A 22,641-nucleotide genomic window follows, 5' to 3' on the forward strand; every position below is an offset into this window, starting at 1 on the left:
ATACAACATCAGACCGAGTCTTTTCCAAGGTTTATGGCAACCTTCAGGGTTAACATTCCTTGAAATAGTTCATGGAGAGACCTTTCTGAATGTATGTATATATATCAAAGAGCTTGAAGGGATTCTCCCTCCTCTCCTCTAGTGTTACACATTGTTAATTCATGTGCTTGGTGTTCACATGAACTATCCTTCCTCTGTTGGACAATGGATAATCCAACGCTCCCCATGTGTTTCGTGACACATGCTTAACCGCCTCTCCTAGATCCATTAACTCTAGTGATGTGTCCATTTACTAACACCTACGGATTTCGGTGTAATGGAAATCATGATTCCATCATTTGGTATCAGATCCAGTTCCTTCAATATCAGTCTAACAACTATAAAGAGGTCTTAAGTCAGTATAATGGCTAATTAGTAAGGATGCTTAGCAAATAAAGCCCCCTTGCTTATTGGTACAAACTATGCATTCTGGAAAATGAGAATGAAGACATATTTAATTTCTCTTGGAGTAGTAGTTTGGGCTACTGTGATGGTAGGGTGTGAAGAACCAAAGGAAACGACTAGTGATAAAGATGCCAAAATGGATTTTATAGCTAATACAAAAGCTATGAATGCACTTATGAGTGGATTATGTGAGTCTGAATTTATTAAAGTAATGCATTGTCAAACAACTAAAGATATCTGGGTTAAATTGGAAAATATTCATGAAGGAGATAAAAAGGTAAAGATGGTCAAATTACAAGTATATAGAACACAGTTTGAGACTTTAAAAATGAATGAAGATGAAGATATTGCTAAGTTATTTTTAAGAGTTGATGAAGTTGTAAATGTCATGATGGGTCTAGGAGAAACAATCAAAGAAAGTGTAATAGTTCAAAAAATATTGAGGTCATTACCTTCTAAGTTCAATCCTAAGGTTTCAACTATAGAAGAGACAACAAACTTTGAGACTTTGAATAGGGATCAACTACTTGGTTCCTTGACAGCATATGAGATGAGAATTCCAAAAGGGAAGTCATGCACCAAAGATGAAACTTTCAAGGAAGACAAATCTATAGAAGAAAAGGAATGTTCATGCTCAAGTTCTGTTGAAGATGAAGTAAAATTTGTCAGAAGGTTGAAGAAGGGTATAGGTAAGTACAAAGGAAAACTTCCATTTAAGTCTTTTAATTCTGGAAGTGGGGTATTATGCCTCCAAATATCCTTATAAGCAAGAACAAAATTAGCTTAAAGGGAAAGAAAAGAACAACTCTAATAATGTGCAGAAAGAGAAAGATTTTAAAAGGAAAAGCTTATATTCTTAAGAAGATAACAATGTATATGAAAGTTCCAATGAATCCTCTAGTGAAGATGGAACTAGTGAATTCATGTTGATGGCCTTGGAAGAACTCGAAAAAGATTGTGAGGAATATGAAGAAGAAGAGGAAGGTGAGGTAGATCTTCAGGGGGAGTTGATTAGTGCCCCGGATGAAATAGACAGGGATAATCAAAAGAATAGAAAGAAGAAATTGATATTATTGAAATATGTAAAAGAATAATCGAATTTAGAATAAATTATCAAGTTGAAATTTTAACTTGAAGAAGAAAATAAGGTAGAATACATTCTGATGCAACAAATAAAGGAGAAAATCCAGGAGTGTGAAAGATTGGAAGAAGAGGTGGTAAGTCTGAAAAGGAGGCTAAAAAAGGCACAAACTGATTTAAACATGAATATTCAACATATAAAAGGATCTGAAAAACTGGATGTGATATTAAATTCTCAGAGGTCTCCACTCATGAAGGTTGGGTTAGGCTATGAAGGAGAATCCAGTGAATCCAAGGCAGAGGACAAAAAGAAAATTACTTTTGTAAAATATATCAAGGGAGACAATGATAGTTCACATCAATATGAGAACAAAAATTTGAGAAACACTCCAACATTAAATGAACAACTGCAAAGAAACATTGCCGGAAAAGTGTAGAAGACAAAAGGAATGGAAAATCAAACAACAAACTATCATAGACCATACTTCTTTAGGAGACATGATTATCAAATGTCAATATGGTTATATCCTAAAACGACATCCACTACCAGGTACATAAATTTTTTATATGGGTACTATTACTGCTGTAAAAATTTTGGACATAAAGTCATAGATTGTAGAGCTTATGTTAGAAGAAATGATCTGGGAAATTCTAAGAGAAGTGAGGCTAATAATAGATTCACAAACATCAAAACAAACATGAATCTAGACAAAAATGCATTTTCTCCTCTCCTTAATATCATTGAATGTTTCTACTGTCATAACTTTGGGTACAAGTAATATGAATGTCTACTTAAAGACAATATATTACCATCTCAAAACAATTGTAGAACATATGAATACATGCAGTGGAGAAAGAAGAAGGAAGAGAAGAAAATTGATAAGTATGACCTAGTTCTATATGCTTAAGATCAAAATAGTAAATGGTACATGGACAATGGCTTCTCTAGACATATGACAGGAGATGAAAGCAAGTTTGAATCCCTAGATGAAATTAAAATTGGAAATGTCACATTTCGAAATGATGAAGCAGGAAGAATTAGAGGAAAGAGCACAATTAGTTTGAATAATGGAATAGGAAAGGCTCAGGATGTACTATTTGTAGATGGTATAAAAAATAATTTGTTGAGTGTAACTCAGATGCATGACAAAGGATGTGATGTTCTCTTCAGATCTCAAGAATGTGAAATTAGGTCAACAACTACTGGGAAGATTTTGGCTAAAGGAGTACAAACAAATAATGTATATATTTTGAAGGATGAGAATGAAGAATGTTGCATCAACAAACAAGATGAATCTTGGCTATGGAATAAGATATTGGGGCATCTCAATTTTGATCAAATCATCGAGCTTAGTAACAAGAGAGAAGTTAGAGATTTACCAACAATAAAGAAGCCTCAAAACACTACATGCAAGTAATGTCAAATGGGAAAACAAACACAGACGTCATTCAAAGTTAAAGATAAATTTTCAAGTAGTAAGCCTTTATAGCTATTTCATGTTGATTTGTGTGGACCTTCCAAGACAAAAACACTAGGAGGAGAAAATTATTTTGCGTTGATGATTGATGACTATTCTAGATTTACATGGGTGGAATTTCTTAGAAATAAGTCAGAATCATTTGAGAAGTTCAAAATATTAAAGGCACTAGAAAAAAATTAAACAGGGTAAAAGATAAAGTGCATAAGGTCAAACAAAGAAGATGAATTTACTTCAGATGAGTTTGCAAACTTGTGTGATGAACTTGGCATAAAACGGCAGTATACTATTGCATACATGCTTCAACATAATGGAGTTGCAGTGAGACAAAATATATTTGTTCCGCAAATGGCTAGAGCCATGATACAAGAAAGAAACATTCCTCAAACCTATTGGGAAGAAGCAATACATACAACAATACACATTCTCAATAAGGCACATCTCAGACCAAACTGTGATACATTAGGGATTCACTTAGTGAACCTCTGACATATCACGTGTGTTCATGGCATATTAAACAATACCCTTAATTTGACTACATATTGGAAAATCCCTCTAAAATTCACATTATTTACCCCCCTACCAATATGAACCCAATACAACTTCCCAATTTAAAAAACCCCTACTTTCACTAGATATTGTAGGTATCCATTTTTCCATTAACATTTTGTATACCCCTTTATATTTTTTCATTAACTTTAAGCTCCATTTTTTATATTTGCCAATATAAAACCCTTTACCCCGATGTATCCCCCAATATATTATGTCATTTTTTCCTCAATACATATCCCCCAATATGAACCCGCGTGGTATGATATTGTTCCCCCAGTGAAGCCTCCATGTTTTGATAAGACACCTTATGAATTGTGGCACGGTAAGCCAACTTCAATCAAACATTTTAAAGTATTTGGGAGTAAATACTATATCAAAATATTGATGAAAAGTTAGGAAAGTTTGATACTTGATCAGTTAGCTCCCACTCCTACATCAAACAAGTTAGTTGCCACTCCTACTCATATTAACAAGTGATAACCAAATGAGTATAAGGTAACAAAAGAAATCCTGGTTGTTTTAGACCATCATGCATATACACACTAGCTCTCCAACACTGATTTGACTAGCTTAAATCCATATATCTCAGATAACACACTAAATGGATAACCATCCACAAGCCTAGGATGAATTCTGACATTATGGATGGCATATCATAGGAATACAAATCTTTACAATATTAAACACATATGATTTATTTAAAGATGTTGGAAACTAGAGGAGGAACTTCGACTCTCCACTTAACCGTAGGCTAACTGTAGCCAAATCCTTCTTGCAGTTGTCCACCCGTGAGCTAGATCCACGATCCAAGGGGATTTCTTCAAGCAACCTTCACTGGGAAGCCATGCTCATAAGTTTGGCTCCTTGCCTAAAAATCCAATTCTGTCCTCAAACTTCTCCAATCTTAGACACACCATCCCACAACTTCAACAAAATAATGCAGGGAACTTCATTCCTTCAGCGTCAGTAAACTACACTAGTACTCAACATGCGCTTAAGTTTGGCTCAACTTATTGTTTCTTAAATCAAAAAAATGTTATTCCTCCAACTTCTTCCATCACACTTCCTTCTTTGAACCAACTGCTCCCTTGTTGTATGCATCCATATTTATCCTTTTTGTGTGGTTGTTTGTCTCCTCCAATCATTCTCCTTCCCAGAGGTACGGAAAACATGGGTGTTTTCTTGAGAATCTCTCTTGCCAGTTGTTACATAGGTGCAATTTTGTCTCCACCAGCCATCATCACTCAACTCCACCCCCCTTCCTCAAATCGTGGATTTGTGTCCCACTCTTCAAGCCAAAATTTGCATTCATTAATAACTAGAGTACAATTACATTACAAAATCATGGGAGTATCCCAAGGCGTTATAGGGATAACATTTTTTCTTTATAATCTTTTCATGTCAAACTTCTATATGCCGATGAAAACTTTAAGTTTTAATCTTGTTATATTATTAATCAATTTTTCTTATATTGAACAACCCAATTTTAGATAATCTCTTGCAATTCGTTGTTCTATCTCTAGTTTGGTTTTCCTAATAGCAAGCCACTAACAAATAACCTTTTATGTTTTATATAATATTCTCATTCATCAATGCAAATTTAACTTTCAAAAAAAAGAAAGATAAAATATTGTAAATGTTAATAGAGTTTGGATTTTAAATATCTATAAGTTTAAAAAGTTAATTTAATGTTTCTTATTAATATTGTTTAATATTTGATTAGTATTTAGTGTGGGTGATTAGGGTTTTCAGCTTATTTAGTATTGTTGGGGGTTTTGGATATGATTTCGATTTACTCTATATAAACTATGTTTTGATTTTGAATACAAATTGCTACAATTCACTAAAAAAAATATTTTATTAGTTTGGTGTTATTGTGAGATGGTTCACATGTGATGGGTTAACTATCAAAGTTTATTTGAATAAATTTATTAAATTTATAATAAAAAATATTTTTTAATTATAAAAAAATATCCATAAAATATTAATAGAAATTTGAAATAAAAGATAAAAGTGAATATTAATTATTTTATAAAAATTTAAAAAGAAAAAAAGTAAGCCAAAACTATTTTATAATTGAACATTTATTTAATATTTTTCTTTTAATTATATTCATATTTTGGTTTTGTCTTTACCATGTTTTACATTCAAATTTTACAAGGGAAGTTGAGAATGGAAGTTACTTTTGGGGAATTAAACTATCCCAAAGAGCATCCAAACTTAACCAAACTTTGTACAATCCTAATGATGACATTTTTACTATGAATAAGTCTTACTTCCATCCAATAAATAAACTAACTCCAGTCTAAACTCAAACTAGTTAAACAAAAAACATATTTTAAATATATTTATAAACCTAATTAATAAAAACCTATATCTCATCTCTATATAAAAATAAAATATATACCTACTTAATATATAAATAAATTAAATAATCTAATTATATAATAATTTATAGATTTGTACATTTGAAATTTCGTTTCAGAGTGAGCAAGTCCCTTAAAATGATTAAAATTCCATATTTTTATCATTATCCTTACGTCATAGGTGTAAGTATACATGAGAGGTGGTGGGTTGGGTAGAATATACCTTAGTTGATACTCCGTGTTTGATGGTTGATGATACTTAAATTTAAAAAATTCTAACATTGAATATTCGAATGCAGATGTGGTGTACGCAAGCTGCAAGTAAAATAAATTCTTAAAGAACACTCAAGTCACCTCTCGTGATTGGACAAAAGGGGAAGGCCTAACAATTTCCTTTGTTGAGGGGATTGGGAAGGGAAAATGGATGAATGTTTTCAATAAGAATATGGTACATCATTTTTGTTATTTAATTATTTACTTAATTATTCAGATATAATAATATATTTTTAAATAATTAAATTTCAAAATTTTAAAAAAATTAGAAAAAAATATGTTTTTTTCCCAAGGAAAAATCGTAATCTTCTATTAATTTGAAAAATTACATGTAGTAGATGCCATAGGTATATGCAAAACTGTTAATTCACTTCTGACCTAGCCGCCGACTGCACTGCGCCCCTGGCCGCAGGCCAGCTTCGGCCTTCCACGCTGCAACAGAGGAGCTCTCACCTGAAATCCTGCTTCGGCCTTCCACGCTGCAACAGAGGACCTTCAGCCGAAATTTTGGAAAAATCTGCCTGCTTGATAGATCGGAAAGCCTGGGCTTTCGGGAGCAAGCCAGCGCGGCCCCGCGGATGTAGAGGACCCCATGGAATCCAGCGGGGGCCTTGCCCCTCCTCTCAACCCGCCTCTGGAGATTTCTGCATTCAAAGCATTGATAGCCGCAAGCTCGAAACGCCCTCCCACGGCTAGCCAGCAGAAGTTTGTCAAGAAACTTGAATCGATTCCTACGGTTGCCCTTCCTGAAGAAGAAACATGCAAGGCTGCTCTGAACCTCGCGGAGAGAGGGTTAATAGGCCAGTTTACGGGCCTCTGGCCTTCTCCAAAATCGGTTGAGGACTGGACCCAAAGAAACTGGTCTCCACTGATTAAAGACGGAGTCAAGAGCTATTTTGTGGGCAAAGGGTTCTTCGTATTTGTCTTTGAGAACCCGGAAGATAGAAGTCTCATCTTTAGAAATGGCCCTTATTTCATGGGACCACAAGGCCTGTATCTAAACAAATGGTCTCCCGACTTTGACCCCTCTCAGGATGTCCCCTCCGTTGTCCCGGTGTGGGTGCGACTTCCCCATTTGCCCCTCCACTGCTGGAATCAAAAAACCTTCCAGATCATTGGTAATGCGCTCGGAAAATACATAGATCAGGCAGCAAGGAAAGATCAGTACTCATGCGCCCGAATCTGTGTAGAGGTTGACCTAGAAGAGGGTTTGCCTGAAGCAATAAAGCTCACTGTTGCTGGGTGGACACACATCCAGGAACTGGATTATGAACAACTCCCTTTCAAATGCAGACACTGCCACGGTCACGGCCATTTTGCAAAGCACTGCAAGAAAAAAGCAGAGGATCAAGCAGACAAAATAAACGAGGACCAATGGATGGTAGTCCGAAAGACTGCTCATCAAAAAAAAGGAAATGGAAAAGGGCATACCTCTGGAGCTCCAGGCAGTTCCAAGAACAATCAAGAAATGGATGCAACCCCGAATGACATTGAAAAAGATCAGACCGACCCAGCAGGTACGACTCAAGAAAAACAGGAAAATACAGAAGACCCTCCATTAAACCAAGCAGGGGAAGAAGCTACACAGGCTGAGGCCTCGCAAGGTAGCCCCTCTAACCCATCTTATGCTGAAGTAACAAGGAAAAAACCAGTAGATAGCGTGGGTTCTTCAGAGGATGAAGCCTTTGAGCGCCCCTCCAGAAGAGCAGGAAGGAAATCCCGCAAAGAAATAAGGGAAGAGGAGGCTGAGAGACTCAAAGTCCAAGGTAGTCAGTCCACCATAGAAATGTCCATTGGAAGAAACACCAGACCAAGGCCTTCAAAGGGAGGCCCTACTCCCCCTCTCAAGTAAATCATGAAGCTCGCCTCTTGGAACTGCAGAGGATTGGGGAACACCTCCAAAGCTGAAGCAGTCATGGACCTCCTGAAAATAGAACCTACAGATATCCTCATGCTCCAAGAGACGAAGATAGAAGGCCGAGCGCTTCTAGACATCAGCAAGTCAAAGTGGAAGAAAAGTGCAGGCAAAGCAGTAAGTTCAAGGGGCTCTTCCGGAGGGCTGGCAACTCTCTGGACAGAAGACTCTTTTTTGCTCAAAAAATCTCATGAAACTCAGCATTGGATATTCACGGAGCTGACACAATGTGCAAGTAAGCTGACTATCTCTCTATTTAATCTTTATGTTCCTGTAACTTACTCTGAAAAAAGAGAATGCTGGACCTCCCTCTCAGCATTTTTAGACCAGCATACTCCAAGCAACATAATCCTAGCAGGTGATCTCAATATAGTTCTGAAATCAAAAGAGAAAAGGGGCGGCTCCAACAACAGAGACCCTATGCTGGCCTTTGTGGAAGAACTAGCGCAGCAATGGGACCTATTAGACTTCATGCCCATTCGCGGCCTATATACCTGGTCCAACAACAGATCTGGGCCAGAGCATATCTCTGCTCGATTGGATCGATTTCTGGTCCAAGGTTCCCTTATTATGGATAAAAAGATAATCAAAACAAAAATTTTACCCAAGTTGGCCTCTGACCACAAGCCGATCCAGCTGCTCCTTGAAGACGAAGAAGATCTAGGTCCTCTACCATTCCGCTTCAGCCCTTTATGGATTGAGAGAGAAGGTTTTTTTGAAACTGTTAAAGAAGCCTGGGCCAAGACATTCTCAGGGTCCTCAAGCTTTGTATGGGAACAAAAATTGAAAGCCACAAAACAAGCACTGAAGGAGTGGATAAGGAAACCAGTCCCTACTCCAACCAGCATAAGGAAAGAGGCAGTATACACATTGGAGACTTTACAAACGGAAATGGAAAGCAAAGAGATCACAGCTGAACTTCTGGAACAAGAAATAAAGGCTCAATCTTCTACATATCGATCATTCCGAAAAGAAGAAGAATACTGGCGAATCAAATCCAGGAGTCTGTGGCTAAAGGCAGGTGATCGGAACACCTCCTTCTTCCACAGACAATATAGAGCCCGGCTGACCAGGAACCACATCTCAGAAATAAGGACAACAGAGGGCCATGTCAGCAAAGGCTTCACCCAAGTCAAAGCTGCTGCAGACAGCCATTTTAAAAATCTTTTTAGCGAAGGAACTCAGGCTTCCGAGGGGGAAATAGCAGAATTCCTCTCCAATATCCCTCATCTAATCAGTCCAGAAGACAACGCTGCCCTCACCAGAGAAGTAACAGAGGAGGAAATTATAAAAATTATTTGGTCCATGGAATCAGATAAGGCGCCGGGCCCAAACGGATTCACGATACATTTCTATAAAGTCTGCTGGAACATCATCAAAAGAGATCTTCAAAAAATGATAAAGGGGTTCATGAGAAAAGCTAAGATTGGTGGAGGAACCAACTCTACTTATCTAGCATTAATCCCCAAAGAATCCAATCCAGAAACATTTGCCAGATTCAGACCCATATCTCTTTGTAATGCATCCTATAAAATACTGGCAAAACTGTTAGCAAGCAGGATCAAGCCTCTGCTCAAGAAGTTGATCTCTAGTCCTCAAGGCGGCTTCGTGGAGGGCAGGCACATTCTCGACAATGTCATCCAAGTCCAGGAGACAATCCACTCCAGCATGAAGCGAAATGAGAAAGGTATGTTGATTAAATTAGACATGGCAAACGCGTTTGATAGAGTCAATCGTTCTTTTCTCATCAAGGTTCTCCTCACCTTTGGCTTCTCGCCCCATTTTGTTCAGCTTATTAATGCTTGCATAAATAACCCTTGGATCGCCCCCCTGGTCAATGGTCATCCCTCTAATTTCTTCCAAGCCCGGAGAGGCATCAGGCAGGGATGCCCCCTCTCCCCTTTCCTGTACATTTTAATGGCAGATACCCTCAGTAGAAAACTCACAGCTGAAAGAATGCTTGGCACTCTCCCTGGTCTCAAATCCTCCTCAGATGCAATACCCCTGAACCATGCTCTCTTTGCTAACGACTCACTTCTCCTTGGAGGTGTGTCCCCCAGAATTGCCAAAGGCTTCAATTCAGTCTTGAAAAGCTACTGCAGAGTCACAGGTGCTCTCATCAACGAGAGAAAGAGTGAAATTTATAGTTGGAGCACAGGTCAACAAGAGCTTAACAACATCGTGAATGTCCTGGGATTTAGAGGTCACGCCAATTGGGATCGTATTAAATATCTCAGCCTTCCAATTACCAATGGTGCCAATAGGAGATCGCTCTGGTTAGACATTATATGTAAAATTAAAACAAAGATAGCAGCGATGGGAGGCTATTGGTTAACCAAAGGAGGAAAATCCATTTTAATTAAGACACAACTATCTGCGCTCCCAATCTACCAAGCCGCTTTTCTGATGGCCCCCAAGAATGTCAGAGAGCAGATCTCAAAACTTTTAAGGGATTTCTTATGGCAAGGCGGGAGAGGGAATGAAAATAAGATGCATTTAGTAAGCTGGGACCTGGTCAGACGGCCGATAGCAGAGGGGGGCCTTCAAATTCGAGATCCCTCCCTTGTAAATCTGGCTATGGGTGGAAAACTTCTCTGGAAAATGGCCCACGAGCCCAATCATCCGACCAGCATCACGCTGATGTCTAAATACGCCCGAAATTCAACATACAAAAATTTGCAATTCGACTCCTCTGTCAATAGCACGCATGTATGGAAGCTCTGTTGCAAAAGCAGCAAATTCTTTAATCAATTCCTGTACAGAGTGCTGGGCAATGGCAAACGCATCAATATGTGGCACGACAGAATAATGGGGAGTGATCCATTGGAGGGAAATGAAGACATAGTCGACATCAGAGAGTGGCTGTTATGCGCAGGCAAAACCAGACTCTACGATCTTTTGATTTGGGACAGCAGGGGTGAATGGGCCGGTTGGGATCTCAATGGTATCCCTGATTGGCTAACACCACAAAAAAACCTCCTTGTCGAATTGCTGGAAGGATCCACTCCTGAACATCGCCAAATAAGAGACAGTTGGGCTTGGGGAATGACAGGAACATATACCACAACAGCAGGATATAAAGCACTCCAGAATTCAAGGAACAGCAGTCACTCTCCGGTCTTCTGGAAGTTAGTTTGGGACAATCTAGCCCTTCCTAAAGTGAACTTCTTCTTCTGGACGCTGGTGCACAACAAACTACTCACTGGAGACAATCTAGAGAAAAGGAATATTGCAGGACCTCATAGGTGCGAGCTATGCAGAAGCTACCCTGAAACAGCCCAACATTTATTTCTGGAGTGCAAATTTGCCAAGGAAGCATGGGGGCTCACTCTTTTGGACCTGCAGATTCCAGCCTTCCCCCAGAACACTGTTGCTGAACTGTTTGCCTCCTGGAACAATATCTACCCTCATAGCATCCCCACCAAATCCTTCTGGAAAAAAATTTGGACAGCAATCCCCAAATTCGTTTGCTGGCAGATATGGTTGGCTCGTAATGATCAAATTTTCAATGGAAAAAGACACTCCCCTCTACAGGTTGCAGCTAAAGCTAAAGCATTTCTCTTGGAAGCAGCCCAACAACAGTTTTACAAAGAAGATCCACTGCTCCTTCCTGAAGAAAGGAGATGGCTTCGCCCGCTTGAGCCTTCTCCTCGTAAGCTTCACCTCGCCCCTCAAACAGTAAATCCGGAGTGGAGAATAAGAGAAACAGAGGAACGTTTCATAAATTGGTGGAAATCCAAAAAACTCACCACAATCTTTTTTGACGGAGCCTCCAAAGGAAACCCCGGGAACGCTGGTGCTGGAGGGGTCATTTACTCTTCGGATGGTACTTCAAGAGACTGCTTCTACTGGGGTCTAGGCCAGAAATCCAACAACCAGGCAGAGATCTTCAGACTCCTCAAAGCTTGTCTAATAGCAAGAGAAAAGGGAGTTAAAGACCTCCAAGCCTTTGGTGATTCAGAGATTCTAATTAAAAATTAAATTCTGAAGACCTCTTCAACAATGCTAGCCTCAATAAACTTCTGGGAAGATTGAAAAGAGTCCTCCAAGATTTCACCTCCTATAAGTTCTATCACATTCTTAGAAATCTGAATGGCGAAGCGGATCAGATGGCGAACAAAGGATGCCCGCTCACGAAAGGACAACTTTTTATCAATGACGATAACTACTTCCAAATTCCTTGAAAAGGTTGTATCTCACAAGCAGAATATGTTGGCTGTTTTCTTTGTAAACGGGGCTGCCTCGGCAAAGACCCCTCCCCTCTTATTCAAATAAATAAAATCTCATACTCGTTACAGTTAACAAAAAAAAATGGTATATGCAAAACTGTTGGTCGAAACCAAGTCCATAATTGTCAAAAAATAATATATGTTCCAAAGCCATAACCATAACAGTGTTGTACATATTCACCACACAGGGTGTTTAGAGTTTTTTGCAGAGGATAGATATCATAAATATATACATAAATAAAAACTGAGCTGTTATGCCCATCAAAAATTTTGTGCCTGGTCCCTCTGAGGATATGATCTGTCAATGTATGGCCGATGATAGTATTGATATTGATCTGTTCCATGTTGTTCTTGAATCATCCACAGTCCTCTGGGTTGTGTCGTGGCCTCCTTGGATAACTTGTCAGCAGCCTCATTATGTTCCCTGTAAATGTGTTGACAGATGATAGAGTTAAATTGGGCCTTGTAAACCATAATCTCATCCAGAATGTTTCTGAGAGAATGAGCATGACAAATATTTATGTTGTTGAACTAGTTTATGATGATTTTGGAATCCCCAAATATTTGAATATTATTGCATGAGTGTGCAAGTGCAAAATGCAATAAGTGTCTGAGAGTAATCAGTTCTGCAAAATTGTTTGTACCCTCCCCCAAACCCATCTTGATTTGGTAATGGTGTTGATCAGATAGGTATAGAAGAGAGCCACCCCCACATCCATGAGATTGGGCTGCTCCATCAAAATATGCCCACGGGATAGTTCGATCTATAATTTCGGGGGCATGAGGTCGTGTTGTAGTGGACTGTGTCTCCTCGGGGATTTCTTGATATGCAGCTGTAATTTTTGCAGTGATGAGTGGCCATCGTGTCGGAGATCCTTGGAAGATGATGTTATTTCTGGTCAACCAGATCTTCCAGCAAATGAGGAGGGGTAAGCATCGAGACTTGTTGTCCAAGTGCTCATCATTCCAATTGTTCCATGCTTCAACGATCGACAGTCCATGCCAACTACCCTGCTTATTGAGGAGGTGTATTATTTGTTGCCACAACTGAACAGTGAGAGGGCAAGTTAAAAAAAGGTGTTCATTAGTCTCTGTTGCCTGAGTACAGAGGACACACCAATGTGGCCCAAATCGTGATCTGCGCATGAGATTTTCTCCGGTTGGAGTCTTGTTATTGAGCACATTCCACATAAAAAGTCTAGCTCGTGGGGGTGCTTTTAGTTTCCAGATTTTTGTCCACCATTCTAGGAGAGTAGGTGGTTTACGATCCATTAGCAGGTTTGGATATCCCGCTTTGGGAGAGTATTTCCCGTGCTCAGCTGGGGTCCAAATGAGTTCGTCAGATCCCTCAGTAATGCGAACATGTGCTTCATTGAGGGCATTTATATAACCCTCCCAATTCTGGTGCCAGTGTTCGGGGATGCCCAAGTGTCGTGCAGATAACCAGGCTTGTTCAAAAATGGAGTTGTTCTCCCTGTCTGCAATCTGGCCAATCATTTTAATCTGCCTCTGGTTTAGGTATTGAATAAGATCTGGGGTAGATGATGCATATTGCCCCCACCAGACCATGGATCCATGCCTATGTGAGCCATGTTGCCTTCATTGATTTTCCAAGCAAGACCCTCTCGAATGCTGGGCATAGTATGGAGGATGGATTTCCAAACGATAGATATCCCAGTTCGAGGCCAGGTTGGGTTGCGAATCTAGTCCATGAGATGTTGAGGCCAGATGTATTTGTGATAAGTGACTTCAGTCCAGAGGTTTTGTGAAGTGAGCAAGGACCATCCCATCTTAGCTGCTAGTGCATGTGCAAATGCTGAGAGGTCTTTTAAACCCCACCCTCCCCATTTTTTTGGTAGAGTGATTTGTTTCCAACCAACCCAAGCATAGGGCTTGCCTTCTTTGTATCCATTCCAAAGGAATCTGCAGCAGATCTTTTGTATGTGGGCAAGAATTCCTTTAGGGATCCAGGCCAACGTCATCCAGTATACAGGGGTGGCTTCCAAGACAGTTTTTATGAGAACAAGCCGACCTGCCCTTGAAAGGAAATGATGGTTCCAGTTTTTCAGCCTCTTCTCAATCTTTGTAACAAGCCAAATCCAATCTACAATACGATAGCTGTGGGGTTTTAGCCTGAAGCCCAGGTACTTTAGACCATCCTCCAAGAGATGTTGTTGGAAGGGAAAGAGTTGGTATGCAGATCTAGCTTCTTGGGGTGATGTAAATGAGAGAGTAATGGTGGACTTGGTATGGTTTGCTTCCATGCTAGTGGCTTTTGCAAAGAGTTTAAGGATGCCATCAAGGAAGATAAGGACATCATCGACAAAGAGTAGATGGGTGAGGTGGCAGAGGTCATTCATTTGTATCCCATGTAATCGACCTTCCCTTTTGGCTGATGTGATGAGTCTACTAAGGGCCTCCATAACAATTAGAAAGAGAAGAGGGGAAAGAGGGCATCCTTGCTGAAGGCCTCTCTCAGCATGAAAGAAATGTGAGGCAGAGCCATTAATGAGAACACTGAAGGTTGTTGAGTTAATGCAGCACATGATCCAGTTGATGAAGGGAGGGGGAAAACCTAGATGTGTGAGGATCATTTTGATATAGAGCCAGCTGACCTTGTCGAAAGCTTTGGCTAGATCAATTTTGAGAATGGCTCCTTTGATCTTTTTGTGATTGATAGAGTGTAGGGCTTCTTGTGCAGTGCCTATAGCTTCATGTATTTGTCTATTCTGGAGAAAAGAAAATTGTTCGGAGGAGATATGTCTAGACAGGATGGGGTGGAGCCGATTTGCAATGATCTTGGCAATGATTTTATACAAGCAGTTGCAAAGGGAGATAGGCTGAAAATCATTGAAAGATGTAGGGGAGTCGGATTTTTGGATTAAAGCAATGAAAGTAGTATTGATGGCCTCATACATGCGCCCAGATGATCTGCATTCTTCCACCACCTTAAGTAGGTCAAGGCCAATGAGTTCATAAAAGGCAAGGAAGAATTCAATGGTCCATCCATCTAGCCCTGGGCTCTTGTCTTTCTTGAACCATTTTAGTGTTCCTTCAAGTTCCCCCTGTGTGACCGGGGAAATGAGATCCTCGATTGAGTCCTCATCAACAAAACTGGGGAAGTGCCCTGCTATTTGGACAATTTCAGCAATGGATGCCTCTCGGGGGGCCATGAAGAGATTTCTGAAGTGTGAATTCCCCAACTGTGAGAGTTGACTGAAGGAAGATGCATTGCTTCCATCTTCCAAAGGCATATGCCAGATAGTATTGGAGATTTTCCTTCCTTTTGCGTAGTTTTGGAAGAACTTTGTGTTTTCATCCCCTGCTTGCAACCAAATTGCTCGGCTTCGGAGTCACCATGTTTCTTCCCTCTCCTTTAGAATTTTGATCTTCTGGTTTTCCAGTTCAATAAGTTGATCCTTGGCTTCAGCAGATGCAAACCCTTTGTTCTGCTCATCCTGAAGTGAAGCCAGAGATTGCTCCACTGTAGTGAGGGTGTTATCATCTCTCTTGATTTTTTCCTTGGCCCATTTAATGGAGAGTTTTTTTAGCATTGTGAGGTTACAACAGAAACCTTCAACCCAAGTTCTTCTTCTGGATGGCGGATGGAGTCGCCAGAAATCATTTATCATTTGGTTGTAGGATGGGTCATTTAACCAGGTGGAGTTGAATTTGTAGGGTGCCCCCAATTTTTTTTGTGGACCCGAGATCTCCATGAATATGGGGGAGTGATCCAATATCCCACCAGATCCCACCCATTGTCTGTAGAGGGATAGATTTTGTATCAGAGTGTCCTTAATCAGGAATCTATCCAGCCTTCTAGCTAATGCAGCTTCACCTATTCGCCGATTTCTCCAAGTAGGTAGGGGCTTGTTCATGGGAATGTTTGTCAGATGATGTTGTTCCAGCAGCATCTCCATAGTTTCAGTGAGCTTGTCGACTTGTGCATTGGTCCCCTAGGATTCTCCATATCCAATGGAGAAGTTTAGGTCGCCCCCAATGATGAGATTTTCCGAGGACATGATCGATAAGTTGAGAAATCGATTCCAGTATGCCTCTCTGTTATGACATGGTCCATAAACATTGACAATGCGGAGGTCCACTCCCAATTCAGATGAGAAGATATCCATGCCAATAAATCTGTCCCCTCCCCAAGAGGTCTTCAAGTTTATGGTACGAGGGTTATATCCTAAGGCCAATCCACCTGAACGTCCAATTACATCCAAGGATTGGAAAATCCAGCCAGGCTTTAGGGAGCTAAGAGTACGAGAGATGAGGTCAGCTTCTCCCAAGGTTTCTTCTAGGAAGATGATGTCTATGTTAGAAAAATATTATATATGACAGAGAAATGCAAGACATATAATATGCGGAAAAACACAAACACATAAAACCAGAGAGACACAGATATACGTGATTCACCCAGTTTGGGCTACGTCCACCCCGAACAACTAGTCCTTCCTTTTTCTATTATCCAACAAAATGAAGAGACACAACCTATAGCAGATCCTTTGTAATATCCTCTGCTTATCTCTCATAGTCTCACCTCTCTGTTTCTCGCTCTGAGAATACACATATTTTCAACAGCCTCAATACAATACCCTCATACAAAGAGATGGGTTGCCTTCTAGGGCAAAAAAACCCCTAAACTAAACATAGATTCTACCGTTAGATCATCTACCTAATGAACGACCCAGATTGACTAAAAATTACTATACTTTTACAAGGAAATTTTACATCTGTTTTTAGCTTCCCCTGAAACCCTGACCGGGGGACCACTGGTCCCAGGACCCCCCAGTCGGGGTGATGCCCCCCCCCCCGAAACCTCGCGGGGGGGGACAAGTACCCCCTGCATGGAGGGGTGTACAATCGTCCTGGGGTATACATCTGGCTGAAACAAGACCTCTAAATTAGGATGATAATCATGCTCCACACCCAACAGTCTCCCACTTGGAGAATGATTGTACTTGTAGCAACTCCACCGCTGCTTCATTTGCTGGACAACGACTCCTCTTTGGACCTAGTTGTTTCTCATCTTCATCTTCATCCTTGAAGACCAATTGAAACTGAGCATATTCTCATTTTCTCCCTGGTTATAACTTTTGTTAGCATATCTGCAGGATTCTGGCTAGTGTGTATCTTTTCCAGCTTCAACTCTCCATCTTCCAACACTGATCGTATGAAATGGTAATTGAGTTGTATGTGTTTAGTCCTGGAATGAAATGTTGAGTTATTTGCAAGATGAATGACACTTTGGCTATCATTATATAATGTGCCCATATCATGCTTCTTACCCAATTCATCCATAAACCTTTGTAACCAAATAATTTCTTTACTAGCCTCTGTAGCAGCAACATACTCTGCTTCTATTGTTCAAAGTGCAACAACACTTTGGATTTTTGAAACCCAACTGACAGTTGTTCCATCTACAATAAATACATATCCTGTAGTGCTCCTCCTGTTATCTCTGTCACCTACCATATCTGCATCAACATATCCCTGTAGAGAAATGTTTGAACCACCAAAGCATAATGCTTGATTTGTGGTACCTCTCAAATATCTGAGAATCCATTTCACTGCCATCCAATGTTCCTTTCCTGGATTGTTCATGTACCTGCTTACAACTCCCACTGTATGTGAAATATCAGGCCTTGTGCAGACCATTGCATATGGAACTTTAGACATATAATCCATGTCTTCTTGGGTCTTTGGGCACATCTCCTTACTAAGTTTGAAATGGCTAACAAAAGGTGTACTAACTGGTTTTGCATTGTGCATATTAAATCTTTTCAACACCTTTTGTATGTACACATTCTGAGACAATGTTAATTTGCGATTTTTCCTATCTCTAGTTATTCTCATACCAAGGATTTATTTTGCAGCTCCCAAATCCTTTATTGCAAATGAATTTGCCAATTTTCTTTTGAGCACATTTATTTCTTGCATGTTATACCCTGCAACAAGCATGACATCTACATACAATAACAATATAATATAGCTGCCATCATTTTGCTTTTTCAAATAAACACAATGATCAGAGTGACGTCTAGTATAACCTTGTTCAGACATAAACTTGTCAAGTTTTAGATACCACTACCTTGGAGCCTGTTTTAAGCCATACAAGCTCTTCTTCAACCTGCACACTAGTTTCTCCTTCCCTTTTACCTCATATCTTTGTGGTTGCTGCATATATATCTCTTCCTCCAAATCCCCATGGAGAAAGGTTGTCTTTACATCTAACTGCTCAAGATGCAAATCTTCAACTACTACTAAACTTAAAATAGTTCTGATTGAAGTCATTTTAACAACATGAGAAAATATTTCATCAAAATCAATACCTTTCTTCTGTGCAAACCCCTTCACCACAAGTTTAGCTTTGTACCTCTGTTTTCCTCCATCTTCTTCCTTCAGCCTATAAACCCATTTATTCTACAATGTAGTTTTACTTGCAGGCAACCTGACTAAGTCCCAAGTCTAGTTATGCATTAAGGAGTCCATCTCTTCTTCCATGGCTAGCTCCCACTTCTTCCTGCTTTCAACCTACATTGCTTCTTCATAACATTCGGGTTCACCAGAATCAGTCAACAATAAATAATATAATGAAGGAGAGTATCGTTTAGGGGGTATACTTATCCTGGTAGATCTTCTAACACCACTTTTAGGTGTTTGGGGTGTCTGTTGCTGTTGTGGTGGTTTTTGTTGTTGTGGTTGTTGAATATTATTATTTTCAGGCACCTTTACTTTTTCAGTGATCCCATCAAGAACCGTGTATTCCTTGTTTTCTTTTTCCTATTTCTTTTCCTGCAATTGATTCTTATACAATACCTTTTCATTGAACATTACATCTCTTCTCCTAATGATTTTTTGATTTTCATAATCATATAAGCGATAACCAAAATCATTAACACCATATCCAATAAAGGTACATTTCTTTGATTTTGCCTCAAGCTTTGTTCTATTTTCTTTATTAATATGGACAAAGGCCTCACAACCAAAAGGCTTTAAAAAGGAGTAGTTTACCTTTTTACCTGTCCATGCTTCCTCTAGAATACCACCATCCAAGGAACTTGAAGGCCCTCTGTTTATTAGATAAACAACAGTATCTACAACATTTGCCCAAAATTGTAAAGGAAATCCTGCATGCAATCTCATGCACCTTGCACGCTCCATGATTGTTTTGTTCATCCTTTCTGACACACCATTTTCTTGTGGTGTTCTTGGAACTGTCTTCTCTTTCTGAATTCCATGCTCTGAATAGTACCTATCAAACTCTTTGCTGCAATATTCACCTCCATTTTCTGATCTGAGACACTTCAATTTCTTTCCTGTCTCAATCTCAACCAAAGCTTTCCATTTCTTGAAAGTATCAAATACATCAGATTTATTCTGAATACAATAAATCCAAGTTTTTCTTATTGCATCATCAATAAAAATAACATAATAATGAGAGCCACAGAGAGATGATACCTAAGCAAGTCCCCATACATTTGTATGCACAAGCTCTAATTTTTCGCTCTTCTTTTCTTTCCCAACTCTGAGAAATCTGACTCTCTTCTGTTTTCCATAAATGCAATTCTCACAGAAGTCCAAATCAACATTCTTCAAATCCGGCAACAAATTCCTTGAGTGGAGAATCTTCATCCCATTCTCACTCATGTGTCCGAGCCTATGATGCCATAATGCTGCATTTGCTCCTTTGGAAGTTAAAGCACTAACCGAGTTAGAAATACCATTGCAAATACAATGTACCAACCTTTTCGCCTTTTGCTATTACCAAGGCTCCTTTAGTGACCTTCCAAGCTTTATCTGTGAAAGTTGTCACACAACCTTCACCGCCTAACTGCCTAGTTGAAATCAGATTTTTCTTCAGATCTGGAACATGCCTTACCTCCTTTAGTAGCCATTGGTTTCCATTCTGCTGTTTTACAAGAACCTTACCCATTCCAACAATTTTACAGGGTTTATCATCACCCAAACGGACTTGTCCAAAATCTCCTTAAACATAGTCATGAAAATATTTCTTATCGGGTGTGGCATGGAATGAGGCCCCTGAATCTACCACCCAAGAATCAGTAATATTTTCGAAAGAAAGAATAAAAGCATCTTGTAACACCTCACCTGTCACATTTGCTTCATGATTGTTTTCTTATTGTGCATCTCCTTCTTTTCCCTTCCGAGATCTACAATCTTTCTTTAGGTGTCCTCTCTTTTCGCATTTCCAACACACTATCCCCGATCTGGACTTGGATCTGTCTTTCCTTGATTTACTGCGATATCCTGAGCTCTTTCCTCTTTCCATTTTTCTTCCCCTAGACTCTGCACTCAAAGCATTACCCGGTGTCTCACCAGAGCTTTTCCGTCGCATTTCCTCACTAAGGATAGCACCAACAACATCATCAAACTTTAAAGCACTAGATCCAGAAACAAAGTTACTAATGGTCATTACTAAACCATTCCAACTTTCTGGCAATGAGCACAAGAATAACAGAGCTCTAACTTCATCATCAAAGTTTACCCCTACAGAAATTAACTGACTTATAACTGTATTAAAATCGTTTAAATGGTCTGCAACAGATCCAACTTCCGACATCTTCATATTAAATAACCGTTTCATAAGAAATACCTTGTTTGAGGCCGAGGGTTTTTCATATAGTTTCGCCAACGCTTGAATCAAACCCTATGTCGTTGTTTCCTTCGAAATATTGAATGCGACAGACGCTACGAGGCACAACCGTACTGTTCCGAGTGCCTTTCTATCGAGAATGTTCCATTCTTCATCTGTCATAGCTGCTGACTTCTTTGTTTTTCCACTCAATGGTAGGTACAAATCTTTTTGATACAGATAATATTCCATCTGCATCTTCCACAGTGGGAAGTTTTGGTCGTTAAATTTCTCTACCCTAAACTTACCATCTTCCGCCATTGCTCCCACTCGAACGAGAAACCCTTCTTTCCTGCGAGTTTATCAGCCAAATAAACCTTTGGCTATGATACTAGTTGTTAGAAAAATATTATATATGACAGAGAAATTCAAGACATATAATATGCGGAAAAACACAAACACATAAAACCAAAGAGACACAAATATATGTGGTTCACCCAGTTTGGGCTACGTCCACCCTGAACATCCAGTCCTTCCTTTTTCTATTATCCAGCAAAATGAAGAGACACAACCTACAACAGATCCGCTGTAATATCCTCTGCTTATCTCTCACAGTCTCACCTCTCTATTTCTCACTCTAAGAATGCACATATTTTCAACAGCCTCAATACAATACCCTCATACAAAGAGAGGGGTTGCCTTCTAGGGCAAAAAAAACCCTAAACTAAACATAAATTCTACCATCAGATCATATGCCTAATGAATGGCCTAGATTGACTAGAAATTACTATACTTTTACAAGGAAATTTTACATATGTTTTTAGGTTCAGGGGCACCCCGATATTCTCACGTACAAGTTTGAAGAGCAGGCTCCATCGCTTTAGTAAAACCGGGGCCATTTCAATGTGCCAGTAATGGGATAGTGCCAGGGTGGTATATTCTTCCAGAGAGAAATGCAGTGCAAACCAGCCTCGGGGGAGTATCTGAACCTCAGGGAGGTCCTTGAAGGTATTTCCCCATATTTCTTTGACCCAGCGACTGAGTCGCTCAGCAGTGTAAGCTCGGCCTCTAACCCTACCCACTAGGACCTTCTCAACCGTGTTAACCACCTCGCCCATGTTGAGGCCTTCGCCGAACTTGAGGGTGAAGTCCTTCCAGGAGGCCTTCACACACTTTGTTTTTCTTTTCCCTGATCTAGGTGCTATGGGGTGGTCCAGAAGAGGGTCAGCAGTACCCTGTGTCTCGTGCTGAGGTCCCTATGCAGAGTGGCGAACTTTGATGGCCGGGGTTTCGAAACACCCAGAGGGTAAGCCTGTGGCAGCTGTCGCTGCAGCGCTAGATGGAGTGTCTATCGGGGGATGCTGCTTAGGAGCTCTTGGAGGGGCAGGTTCTGAAGTGGAGGGAAGGTGAGGTGCATGGAGGTATTCACCGGGAGGAGAGGGTTCGAATGGCGGAGAGGAGGGTGAGCAAGCGGCTAGGAGGTGAAGGGTCGCCGGAGAGAGTGGCGGGAAATCTAGGTCCGATGAGGCGATGGAGAGACTGTCAAAATGAAGGCTAGAGGTGGAGGTTCCAGGTAGGGTAACCACAGGAGGCGAGCCGGTGTGGAATGAGGTGGCTAGGTTACGGGGGACGGTTAGGGCCGGCGTAGGGTTAGGTCGCCGGAAGATTTGCTGGTCGGGGTTTGGGTCAGCTGTGTAGTCGACTT

The 22,641-nt window shown here is 40.2% G+C and overlaps 1 protein-coding gene across 1 annotated transcript; it reads left to right on the top strand.

Annotated features, from left to right (window-relative positions):
- The first annotated feature begins 2,453 nt into the window (after positions 1 to 2,453).
- Positions 2,454 to 2,942, top strand: LOC149260314 (uncharacterized). Its single transcript, XM_089458121.1, has one exon. It carries the CDS (start codon positions 2,454 to 2,456, stop codon positions 2,940 to 2,942), a length of 489 nt encoding a protein of 162 aa, XP_089314247.1.
- Positions 2,943 to 22,641: the final 19,699 nt, after the last annotated feature.

Source organism: Pinus tabuliformis, chromosome 6, assembly GCF_031772625.1.
Source record: "Pinus tabuliformis cultivar Carrire ecotype Pingquan chromosome 6, CPIR1, whole genome shotgun sequence".
Classification (NCBI taxonomy): domain Eukaryota; kingdom Viridiplantae; phylum Streptophyta; class Pinopsida; order Pinales; family Pinaceae; genus Pinus; species Pinus tabuliformis.